This window comes from Nycticebus coucang, chromosome 7 (genome assembly GCF_027406575.1).
Source record: "Nycticebus coucang isolate mNycCou1 chromosome 7, mNycCou1.pri, whole genome shotgun sequence".
Taxonomy (NCBI): Eukaryota; Metazoa; Chordata; class Mammalia; order Primates; family Lorisidae; genus Nycticebus; species Nycticebus coucang.
The window spans coordinates 38,112,977-38,126,360 of NC_069786.1; the positions used below are offsets into that span (position 1 = coordinate 38,112,977).

At 38.6% G+C, this 13,384-nt stretch overlaps 1 protein-coding gene across 1 annotated transcript in view; it reads left to right on the forward strand.

The window, feature by feature from the left end:
• Positions 1-13,384, forward strand: part of ARHGAP15 (Rho GTPase activating protein 15) — a 624,230-nt gene that overhangs the window by 549,809 nt on the left and 61,037 nt on the right. The window contains exon 12 of the mRNA XM_053596459.1: positions 8,145-8,250. Coding sequence (XP_053452434.1) covers positions 8,145-8,250 — 106 coding nt within the window. The remainder of the gene's footprint in view (positions 1-8,144; positions 8,251-13,384) is intronic.

The following is a 13,384-nucleotide window of genomic DNA, read 5'->3' on the forward strand; positions in this document are numbered from 1 at the left end:
CCCAGTAATGGGATTGCAGGATCAAATGGGAGTCAAGCTTGAGTGCTTTGAGGTTTCTCCATACTTCCTTCCAGAAAGGTTGTACTAGTTTGCAGTCCCACCAGCAGTGTAAAAGTGTTCCCTTCTCTCCACATCCACGCCAGCATCTGCAGTTTTGAGATTTTGTGATGTGGGCCATTCTCACTGGGGTTAGATGATATCTCAGGGTTGTTTTGATTTGAATTTCTCTAATATAAAAAGATTATGAACATTTTTTCATGTGTTTGTTAGCCATTCGTCTGTCATCTTTAGAGAAAGTTCTATTCATGTCTCTTGCCCATTGATCTATGGGATTGTTGGCTTTTTTCATGTGGATTAATTTGAGTTCTCTATAGATCCTAGTTATCAAGCTTTTGTCTGATTGAAAATATGCAAATATCCTTTCCCATTGTGTAGGTTGTCTCTTTGCTTTGGTTATTGTCTCCTTAGCTGTACAGAAGCTTTTCAGTTTAATGAAGTCCCATTTGTTTATTTTTGTTGTTGTTGCAATTGCCATAGCAGTCTTCTTCATGAAGTCTTCCCCCAGGCCAATATCTTCCAGTGTTTTTCCTATGCTTTCTTTGAGGATTTTTATTGTTTCATGCCTTAAATTTAAGTCCTTTATCCATCTTGAATCAATTTTCGTGAGTGGAGAAAGGTGTGGGTCCAGTTTCAGTCTTTTACAGGTAGACATCCAGTTCTCCCAACAAAATTTCTTGAATAGGGAGTCTTTCCCCCAAGGTAAGTTCTTGTTTGGTTTATCGAAGATTAGGTGGTTGTAAGATGTTAGTTTCATTTCTTGGTTTTCAATTCGATTCCAAGTGTCTATGTCTCTGTTTTTGTGCCAGTACCATGCTGTCTTGAGCACTATGGCTTTGTAGTACAGACTAAAATCTGGTATGCTGATGCCCCCAGCTTTATTTTTATTACTAAGAACTGCCTTAGCTATAGGGTTTTTTTCCGGTTCCATACAAAACACAGAATCATTTTTTCCAAATCTTGAAAGTACAATGTAGGTACTTTGATAGGAATGGCATTGAATAGGTAGATTGCTTTGGGAAGTATAGACATTTTAACAATGTTGATTCTTCCCATCCATGAGCATGGTATGTTCTTCCATTTGTTAATATCCTCTGCTATTTCTTTTCTGAGGATTTCATAATTTTCTTTATAGAGGTCCTTCACCTCCTTCGTTAGGTATATTCCTAGGTATTTCATTTTCTTTGAAACTATGGTGAAGGGAGTTGTGTCCTTAATTAGCTTCTCATCCTGACTGTTATTGGTGTACACAAAGGCTACTGACTTGTGGACATTGATTTTATATCCTGAAACATTACTGTATTTTTGGATGACTTCTAGGAGTCTTGTGGTTGAGTCTTTGGGGTTCTCTAAGTATAAGATCATGTCATCAGCAAAGAGGGAGAGTTTGATCTCCTCTGCTCCCATTTGGATTCCCTTGATTTCCTTGTCTTGCCTAATTGTTTTGGCTAGAACTTCCAGCACTACGTTGAATAGTAAAGGTGACAGAGGACAACCTTGACTGGTTCCAGTTCTAAGAGGAAAAGCTTTCAGTTTTACTCCATTCAGTAAAATATTGGCTGTGGGTTTGTCATAGATAGCTTCAATCAGTTTTAGAAATGTGCCACCTATGCCTATACTCTTCAGTGTTCTAATTAGAAAAGGATGCTGGATTTTATCAAATGCTTTTTCTGCATCTATTGAGAGGATCATGTGATCTTTATTTTTGCCTCTGTTAATATGGTGAATAACGTTTATGGACTTGCGTATGTTAAACCAGCCTTGCATCCCTGGGATGAAACCTACTTGATCATGATGAATGACTTTTTTGATGATAAGCTGTAATCTATTGGCTAGGATTTTGTTGAGAATTTTTCCATCTATATTCATGAGTGAGATTGGTCTGAAATTCTCCTTTTTGTTTGGGTCTTTTCCTGGTTTTGGTATCAGGGTGATGTTTGCTTCATAGAATGTGTTGGGGAAGATTCCTTCTTCCCTATTTTTTGGAATAATTTCTGCAGTACAGGAATAAGCTCTTCCTTGAAGGTTTGATAGAATTCTGGAGTGAAGCCATCTGGACCAGGGCATTTTTTAGTTGGAAGCTTTTTTATTGTTTCTTTGATCTCAGTGCTTGAAATTGGTCTGTTCGGGAGCTCTATTTCTTCCTGGCTAAGTCCAGAGAGAAGGTGTGATTCCAAATATTGATCCATTTCCTTCACATTGTCAAATTTCTGGGCATAGAGTTTCTGGTAGTATTCAGAGATGATCTCTTGTATCTCTGTGGGATCAGTTGTTATTTCCCCTTTATCATTTCTGATTGAGGTTACTAGAGATTTTACTTTTCTATTTCTTGTTAGTCTGGCCAATGGTTTATCTATTTTATTTATTTTTTCAAAAAACCAACTCCTTGTTTCATTAATTTTCTGAATGATTCTTTTGTTTTCAATTTCATTGATCTCTGATTTCATTTTGGATATTTCTTTTCTTCTACTGAGTTTAGGCTTAGATTGTTCTTCTTTTTCCAATTCCATAAGATCTCTTGTGAGATTGTTGATGTGCTCTCTTTCTGTTTTTCGAATGTAGGCATCTAAAGCGATGAATTTTCCTCTCAAAACTGCTTTTGCAGTATCCCACAGGTTTTGGTAGCTTGTGTCTTCATTGTTGTTATGCTCAAGGAAGTTAATGATTTCCTGTTTTATTTCTTCCTGCACCCATCTGTTACTCAACAGAAGATTGTTTAATTTCCATGCCTTTGGGTGGGGTTGAGCATTTTTGTTAGAGTTGAGTTCCACCTTTAGTGCCTTATGGTCTGAAAAGATACAAGGTAAAATTTCAATTCTTTTGATTCTGTTGATATTTGTTTTGTGTCCCAGGATATGATCAATTTTGGAGAATGTTCCATGGGGTGATGAGAAGAATGTATATTCTTTATCTTTGGGGTGGAGTGTTCTATATGCATCTATCAAGCACAGTTGTTCTAGGGTCTCATTTAAATCTCTTATATCTTTGTTTAATTTCTGTTTAGAGGATCTGTCCAGCTCTGTAAGAGGAGTGTTAAAGTCCCCTGTTATGATGGTATTATCAGATATCATATTGCTCAGACTGAGTAAGGTCTGCTTCAAGAATCTGGGAGCATTTAAATTGGATGCATAAGTATTTAGAATTGAAACGTCTTCTTGTTGTAGTTTTCCCTTGACCAATATAAAGTGACCATCTTTGTCTTTTTTGACTTTAGTTGCTTTAAATCCACATGTATCTTAAAATAAGATTGCAACTCCTCTTTACTTCTGAATTCCATTTGCCTGAAAAATTGTCTTCCAACCCTTGACTCAGAGCTTTAATTTGTCTTTTGAAGCCAGGTGTGTTTCTTGCAGACAGCAAATGGATGGCTTGTGTTTTTTAATCCAGTCAGCCAATCTATGTCTCTTCAGTGGGGAACTCAAGCCATTAACATTTATTGAGATAATTGATAACTGTGGTAGTATTCTATTTGTCTTATTTGGTGAGAGTTCATTGCTTAGTTTTATCTTTTGCATCAGTGTGGAGATTAGGTTCTGTCCTTTAATTTCTGAGTTCTTACTTTGCTGCTGATCCATTGTGGTGGTCAGTGTGCAGAACAGGTTGAAGTATTTCCTGTAGAGGGTCTTGTTGTGGCAAATTTCCTCAATGTTTGTATATCCGTAAATGATTTGATTTCTCTGTCAATTTTTAAGCTTAGCTTAGCAGGGTACAGAATTCTGGGCTGAAAATTGTTCTGTTTAAGTAGATTAAAGGTAGATGACCATTGCCTTCTTGCTCAGAAAGTTTCATTAGAGAAGTCTGCGGTCACTCTGATGGATTTGCCCCTGTAGGTCAACTGGCGCTTAGTCCTGGCAGCTTGCAGAATCTTTTCTTTTGTCTTGACTTTGGACAGGTTCATCACAATGTGTCTTGGAAAAGCTCGGTTAGAGTTGAGGCGACCTGGGGTCCGATATCCCTGTGAAAGCAGTGTGTCAGAATCTTTGATGATGTTTGGGAAATTTTCTTTTATAATATTCTCTAGTATGGCTTCCATTCCTCTGGGTCATTCTTCTTCCCCTTCTGGAATTCCTATAACTCGTATGTCGGAATGCTTCATAAAGTCCCATAATTCTGACAGTGCACGTTCTCCTTTCTCTCTCTTCTTTTCTGCCTCTTTTACTGTCTGAGTTATCTCAAGAACTTTGTCTTCTACCTCTGAAATTCTTTCTTCTGCATGGTCTAACCTGTTGCTGATACTTTCCATTGCATCTTTAAGTTCCCTAATTGACTGTTTCAGTTCCTTCAGCTCTGCTATATCCTTTTTATATTCTTCATATCGTTCATGTCTGATTTGATTCTGTTTTTGGATTTCCTTTTGGTTATTTTCCACTTTATTAGCAATTTCCTTCATTGTTTCCATCATTTCTTTCATTGTTTTCAACATGTGTATTCCTAATTCCCTTTCTGTCATTCCTAACATTTCTTTACAGGCTGCAGTAGCTATCTCATGGTCCCTTGGTGGGGTTGTTCTAGACTGGTTCTTCATGTTGCCTGGAGTTTTCTGCTGATTCTTCCTCATGAGTGATTTCTTTTACCTGTTTCCTTGCCCTAATTTTCCTTTCACTTCCTCTTGCTCTTTAACTTCTTATGCCTGTGGACTAAGGGTTACAGGACCAGAAGGGTGAGAAGGTTGAAGAGCAAAAAAGGGATGAAAGAAAGGAGGACCGAGTGATAAGAAAAAAAAGAAAGCTAGAGAAAGGAGAGGGGGTGGGTATAAGGAATATTGACAAAAAGAAGAGAGGCACAGAAAGAGGGAGACAGAGCAATATAGGTGTACAGTAGGGTACTTTGACACAACCTTAAAAAACCCCACCTTCTGGGGGTGCCCAGTTGGGTGGTTCCCTTGAGGTCAGCAGCTCTTTGCTAACCTGATCAGACACAGTACCCCACCTCCACCAAGTAGAGAGGAAAGACAAAAATGCTATAGATCAAACCAAAACAAGCAAACAGAAAACTTTACGGGGATAGAATTGGGTGAAAAACGAAATGATAGCGGTACAAACACTAGCAAAAATGAAGTTCTAGTTATTAAAAAAGGCAGCAATGGGAAATTATAATTAAACTAGAAAAATTGAGAAGGAAAAAGGGATCTGTATGGAAAAGATTGAAATTAGAAAACAAAATAACATCAACAATGTCAAAATAAACAAAAAAAAACAACCAAACAAAAAAAAAGAAAAAAATACACAACCGAAAACAAAGCAGTTTGTATATGTTGTTGAATATTGTCTGGGCAACACGTGGTCTTCTGGGGTATGAGATGTTAATCACAGTTCTGATACAACTGGAGGCTGCTGATTTCTCAAACCCCAGCAGGTAGACACCCTAAATCTCTCTTCAGCCCACTTAAAAGGCACTTTGAACTTGTAAACTTGCTGAGCAGAAGCTTTCCCCGCTTTCTCTCTGGAATCACTGCTGAAGTGGCTATCCACTTACCCAGTGTGCCAAAACCGGTCTCACTCTGCCCCTGAGGATTAGGGCTGCAAGGCGGCTCAGACCCCACCCTTAGGCTACTTGGTTGCTGGGTTACCAGCTCCCACCCGTTTCTAGCTCTGCGACCCTGAGGGCGGAACTTGCCGGGGCAGATCACTGACAATGGTTCCGTATGACCCACCGCCAAACACTATTAGCTCCGTCTGGCTCAGCGGCTCAGACTGGGGCCCTAGACAACGGCCAAAGTTCTCCGCACTCCCACTCAGGCCCTCCCCAAGGCAGTTCAACTCAGTGCCAAGTCCAAGGACACCAAAACGGTTCACAGGTAAGGCCTTTCTGGTTTGCAGTCTCGCTGCTACTGAACTTACAGTTGTGGGCGGATTTAGACGGATTGAACACACGCGACCACTTGCTGGTTTTCCACTGTTTTAGTCCTCCTCTTGGGGTCCAGAAGTCTCTCGCTGACTCCCTGTATCCTCATAGGGGTGATGATAGGCCACCAGCCAGAGATGCCTGGAGTCCTATCTCCCCAGACTCACGGTGCCCAGAAGCAAGGAAGCTGTTACTCGGCCGCCATCTTGCTCCGCCTCTGAAAGTACATCTTATTAGGACCTGTGTTTGGTCTTAGCATCAGAGATCCATCCCCAAAGGCTTCAATATGCCAGGCCTTATTTTCTATGTCAAAGAAACCCACAGGCAGGCAGTACAGGATTTGTCTGACTACTAGACAGAGGCAGTGCTTTGTTTTGTTAAGAACATCCCCTAATACAGCCATTCCATCTACATTCAAAGAGGTAGAAAGGAAAAAAGGTTAAAAAAAAAAAAAAAAGGCCAAAGAGTTAAATCAGCTCATACAGGGCCTCTCAGAAGGCCCCTCCAACTCTGTGACTTCAGTCTCATTGGCTAGACTTGATCACATGGTCACTCTCGCTGGCTGGGTAGCTGGAAAACAGGACCTTTCACCTGGGCGTATTGCCATCCTGTCAGCAGTGAGATGGTCTTGTAAGGAAGAAGAGAATGGATGTTTAGTGGGTGTCTGCCTTATAAATTATTCCCTTGAATATTACCTTTTCCACCTGCGACCTCTTTAGAATCATCAGAGACTATGTGCTTAAAGTATAAAAAGGAAAAGTATGAAAAGTATAAAAAGGAAAGATATCTAAATCAGTGTAAATAAAGTATTTAAATCCATAAATAATTATATATCTAGATGTCTAGATGGGAAGGCCCTGGTTAATACTATGAAAAGATGAATTCACTAGTAACTGGTGTACTAAGTAACTCAATTCTTATTCCGCCAACCATGCCTATAAGGGGGGGCGGGGGGGAAGTACCAAAGCACAAAACAAGGAAAGGCGTTCTATGTTCTGGGCAGTTTTGAGCAACTTCCTATTTTAAGAAATGTATATGGGCAGGTATTATGCTATTTGAATTTTTGTGTTTTACATTCTCTTATTTTACGTGTGTGTGGGGAGGAGGAGTTCTTTTTTTAAGAGTCTCATTCTGTTGCCCAGGCTAGCGTGCCATGCCATCATATCTCACTGCAACACAAACTCCTGGGCTCCAGCAACCCTCCCGCTTCAGCCTCCTCAATAGCTAGCACTACAGGCATATACCACCACACCTGGCTCATTTTTTCTATTTTTAGTAAAGACTGAGTCTAGCTCTTGTTCAGGCTGGTCTGAAACCACTGGGCTCATATAATCCTCCTGCCTCAGCCTCCCAGAGTGCTAGGATTATAAGCGTGAGCCACCACACCCAGCCTTATTGTCTTATTTTAAAACAAACCAAAATATGTTAGAAAGGATGCCACAGAAGAGATAAAAAATAATCATTGCCCTTCCAAAAAATCAAACATACAATAAAATATTTCTAATCAAATTCCATTATGTGTCCTTCTTAGTTTCCTACTCCTGTTGTGACTATAACTCAAACTCAGTGCCTTAAAACAACACAAGCTTATCTCACAGTCCTGGATTCTAGATGTCTGAAATCAGTTTTATTGCACAAAGATCAAGATGCTGGTAGGCCTGTGTTACGTCTGGAGGCTTTTGGAGGTGTCATCATTCCTCTGAAAACAGCCCGCCATTACATATTTTCTTCTCTGCTTCCATTGTCACATTGCCTTCTCTCTCTGACTCAACTTCCCTCTCTGCTTCTCTCTGATAAAGATCTTAGTGATTACATTGGGCCTACCAGGATAATTCTGAAAAATCTTGCCATCCTCAAATCTCTCACTTAATCACATCTACAAAATCCCTTTTGGAAAAGCATAGTCACATGTTCTGTGGATTGGGACGTGGATAGCTTTGTAAGGCCATTATCCACCCTGCCACACCTTGTAAAATAGGAAATTTAAGAAACCTGACAGAATACCTGATCTTAACAGGAAGATCACATCAAATTCACACTGTTTTTGCCTTCAAGTTACTCTGGTCTAATTCAGAGTTGTAATTAACTCATCATAACCAGGTTGAATATACGTATTTCCTTTGGTCATTGATTAGGACTTTCAGTTGCTGAAACTTAGTCTGAAATTCTTCTAAGAAAATTCTCTTTTATACCTATGAAATGTAGGGTTTTTTTCTAACCTTCTTTTTTAATTTTTTTTCCAGAAAAGCAAGACAATAACACAAGAATTGAAACCATAAAGTCTCTTGTACAAAAACTCCCTCCACCAAATCGTGACACCATGAAAGTTCTCTTTGGACATCTAACTAAGTAAGTTATGAGGGTTTCTGGGTGTGTCATATTATACTAATTTCTTAAATGAGAAGCATTTAATTTTACTTCTCTAAGAGAGGAGTTTCCAAATCCATCCATTGTATATTTTCTACCTCCCCCAGTTGACTTAACTCTTCTTGCAGCTACTGGAGAATGTGGTAGAGATAGGAAGGAGAACTCAGAAAAGGAACTTCTGAAAGAATGTATTCTTCATGGCCTTTTCAACAAGTAGACATTTGCTGATTGTTAGAACCATTATTGGGGACCAGGGAGGGGCCTTCTTAACTTTGTTATCTAATGTAATGAAAGAGCATGAAATGATTTCAGACATCAGTTCAAAATCAAGCCCTATCATGTACCAAGTGCTATGACCACAAATGGGTTATTCAAACTTTCTGAAGTCCATGTTCCCCATCTGTGAAATGTTGGTTCACATTGATAAGGTGCTGTCTTAGCTTAGTAGACAGCTAAGGGAAGAGAATTAATTCCACAAGGACCCTAAGAGCTTGCAGTATTTGAAAAGCAGAAAGCAGGCCAGGACCACTAGGGCCTAATGTGAGGGGTGGGAATGGGGTGGGGAGCTGAGGGCTCAGACATGAGACCAGCATCCAATCATGTAGGTTCTTGTGGACCACAGTGAGAGGCTTGGACCCCATCCTAAACACAGGGGAGAACCACTGGAGAGTGCTAAACTGAAGGAGTATACAATATCACTCTGGCTGCTGAGTGGAGAATGAATTGCAAATGTAAAGACACAGGGGCCTTCATAGTCCAGACAGCAAATTTTGGTAGCTTGAGTGGAACCCCCAGAGAGAAATGCGTGAGACACTGTGGAAGTGAAACAGCTTGGATTTGCTGCTGGTTGGGACATAGTATGGAGAGGAGAGGAGAAATCAAGTGTGCTTCTTTGGTTTTCACTTGGGCAAGTGGAAATGATAGGGCCACATGCAGAGATGGGTAAAACTGGAGGAGAAATGAGTTGCACCGGAAAAGCATATTCAAGAGCTCCATTTGGGACATGTTAAGTCTGAAATGACTGTTCTCATTTGCCTTTTGTTAACGCCTTTTTTAGATAAGGCAAAGTACAGTACAAGTGGTGAGGTTTTAGCTTTCGCTCCACACTTATATACACAGTAATGTTGAAGCCTGATAGAGTTTCAAATAGATTGGGCAGTTTTGCTTTTGTGAGATTAAATCACCTTAATTATCTTACCCATTACTTGGGATGAGTCATTGCTATAGATTGTTCAACTAATCCATCATATGATTTTTAATTGTGAACATAATACATGTAAGTGCACCCAAAGAAAGCAACAGAGATACAAATCCATTAAAAACTGAAATTTTCCTACTAGTCACTCTTAGCCTGCAGAGCAAAAGTAACTAACATTTTTATATGTATCCTTTCTGATCTGTTTCTAAGCCCATGCAAGCAGGTACACATGGCTGTTCCTTCTGTTAAAGAACATCAGACTCCATGGATTGTTCTGCAAATATTTTGCAACTCATGGACAGCCTTTCCATGAGTCTTAATGTTACTAATGATGGCCTAGCTTTCTGTGGTATGGATAGTCCATAACTTGTTAAACCAATCATTGCATTAGGAAACGTGTTTTCATCTAATTCATCATATTAGTTTCTCTCTTATTTTACACTCAGGAGGAACTTTATTTCAAAATTCAGAACAACTCTTATTACTAAAATATTCCTTCTTGTCTCTTGCACATGCTGGCTTCAATGGGAAACCCAGTGTGGTTTCGTGGAAGGATCTTGGGCTTTTTTTTTTTTTTTTTTGTGGTTTTTGGCCGGGGCTGGATTTGTACCCGCCACCTCCAGCATATGGGACCGGCGCCCTACTCACTGAGCCACAAGCGCCACCCTGGATCTTGGGCTTTAAAGAAACAGAAAGAGAGGCCTAGAGTCAAATCCTTAGTCTATACTTTACTCCTGTTATGATCTTAGGCAAGTAATAGGTAAATTAAATGATATCAACCATATCTTGTGGCTATGAGAATTAAATGAGATAATGCATATAAAATGCCTGGCACAAGGTAAGCATTCCTCAAATGTTAATTCTTTTCCCTTAGGATCCAGACGCACCATGAAAGGGGTTTAGAGTTACAAATAAATACTGGAGTGCTTATCTCGGTAACTTTAACTAGACAAAGTCATAAAACAAATGGAAATGCATACCCTTTAATGCTATGCAATACCTAGTCTTGAAGTTCTTGAGAAATATCCATTACTCAGCCTCAATTATTCCTTTTTTTTTTTTTTCCAACTGAAAGAACAGCTATAAAATGAAGAAGCTAAAAGTCAGCTAAATCCTCCTTTGGAAAAAAATAAAACACACAAAAGAGAATCTCTCTGGTTAAAAACCTTCAAAAGATGAAGATCCTCTTAGTCTATGTCACATAATCCCAGTTTTAAGAATTAATGCCTGATTGTGTTTCTAATATCTAAGTTAATTTCCTAATTTTGCAAAAACTTTCATTTAGTTCAGTACAGATGGAAATAGATGCTTTAAATGAAGATTTAAGATCAGATTCTTATATCACTTCACAGCATTCTCATTTTAAGATTTGTCATTTATAGATGGAAAGAAAAAGTGTTATTTGTCAGCCACAAACCTTTCTTGGGTGGCGTGACCATATTTCACCCTACACCAATTTATAAACAAGGTTTAATTATGCACAAGTGTGTGCACACGATTATATCTTGTTAAGCGTTTTTTGCTAAGTTTTTGATAAACAGCCAATCGTGGCATGTCATCAAAGCCTGAGAAGACTAAATAAGAAGATTGTTTAACAGAATTTAAATACATTCATGTTTGAAAGAATCATTAGAATGTTTTCCTTAGTCTTGATGCATTTGGTAGTTCTTCAGAAAATCTACTATCAACACTTGTATGTAGTGTTTATTCCAAATTGTTGCAAATATATATATTTTGAAGTTTGTTTAGTGAGGGTCAGGAGATGTAATGAAGTGCCAAAAATTCCACTTGACCTACGTACTGTACAGTCAGCAGAATAGCACTCCATCTTTGCAGAGCTCTGAGTTAAACACTCTCTCAAAGCAGAGCAGCTAACAACTGAGAAAGCTTAACACAGCACAGTGGACTAGAGGGTGGATGGAAATCCTGTGCACAAAAGCCAGAATTTTTAAAGGATTGCGATTATATTAAGCATAAGATTTCACAATGGCCACATGGGCTGAACAATTTCAAAGTCTAGAGTCTTCACTATTGATCAAAGTCAAGATCAAGTTCTATGCTTCTGCTGTCCCTTACTGGAGACCAGAAATTCAGAATAAGCTATCATCTCAAAATGCTATCAACCAGAAATCTTTGTTAATGGCACCTTCATAAATTTTACAGTGATAGGCCCTGGAAGCTCCTGTAGTACCTTCTGAATCATAGTATAAATGGCAAGACCATCTCTATAAAATGTAAGAGTCAAATACATTTTCCTGTACCCTACTTCTTTGGAAAGTCAGGGAGGCAGGGTGAAGATGAAGTTAATGGGAAGGAGGACCTAGAAAGATGGTCTACTTGCTGATGGGTAGTAGCTGGAGGTTGAGAGCCAGTCAAAGGAGTTAAGTAATAAATAGGGAACCACTAACACTTTATGTACCAGAAAATTGCATGGGGTCCTCAGTGTTTATGAAAGAGCCATCTGGCAGCAGAACATAGTGTGAAAGAGATAGAAGGAGAAGAGAACCCAGGAGGCCCCGTGAAGGCTATAGTTGGATCAGAGTGAGTGATGAACATTCAATACAAAGGAGTAGTTCAAATTTCAGGATTTTTCAAAGAAAAAGTTCACACAACTTTTATTTCTTTTATTCCTTTATCCCCCATATCCAGTAAGCCATAGAGATAAGTCTGATATTTCAATGATGGGTAATTGTGAAAACAGTCCCCCTGACAGCAATAAAAACAGCAAAAGGAGATATTGTTCAGAACACTGCCCTTTTCTTTATTTTCTAAAAGCAGATGGGAGAAAGAGGAAGATGAGGTATAGAAAACAAATAAAACAGGGTGAATCCCACTTTGACAAGTGTGTATTGAATCAAGCCCTCTGTTTGTTGCTGGTTGGGGTATACCAGCCATCATATTGGAAAAACCATATATGAAACATATTTCAAGAATAAAGACCTTGCAAATCTTTATATCCTTCAAACTAGTCATATAAAGGGGAAAAGTTTATGCAGATGAAATTGTGTATGACAGCACTGTTGCAATGGTGGAAACTTGGAAATAACATCAGTGTTTACTAATAGGGAAAGGGTTATATAGAACATGAAAAATCCTATCAGCTTATAAAATGGAGTTTATGGCTTTTTTTTTTTGCTTTAAAATGCTTATGGAAATACTTGTGTGAGGTTAAATAAGATCAGAGATACTATATTGTACACACTCAAGGAGAGTATAATTATAACTATGTGGGGGAAAAGTTGTACATATAGGAAAGATTATAAAAATATTTACTGAAGTGCTGTAATTTTTTCTTTGAGGTGTTAGATTATGAGAGTTTTTTCATGCATTTCCTTTTCTCTCCTAATGATGGTATAGAGAGAGACATCAAAGTTAAGGAGACAAAACTGGCTTTGAGGTGAGGCAGACTTGAATGTGAGTCTTTGCTGTGCAACTTAACTGCAGGTGTACTTGACCAAGTCACTCAATTCTAAGCTTCCATCTTTTCTTTTCTTTCTTTTTTGAGACAGGATCTCGCTTTGTTACCCTTGATAGAGTGCCATGGCATCATAGCTCACAGCAACCTCAAACTCTTGGGCTCAAGAGATTAAGCTTCCATTTTTTCATCTGCAAAAGGGAAATTATAATTGAACCTTTTCTTATCATGAGGAATTTATTAAAAATGTTTCTGAAGAGTATTGAACAGTATCTTGTAAATAATAGGTACCAATAAACATTATTCGTCAACAGGTATTATTTTTATAATGAGGAAAATATAAAATAATTTTTAATGAAATAAGTATAGGAAGAATTGCTGAGATAATATGGGGTAAATTACTGCCAAATTTCCTAGCTTCTGGAAAACTCTTTATCCAACCTCAGAACCTTTTTTTCAAAACTTGAGTTTCCTTAATAGCCTAACTCAGTTTCCCAGAGTTC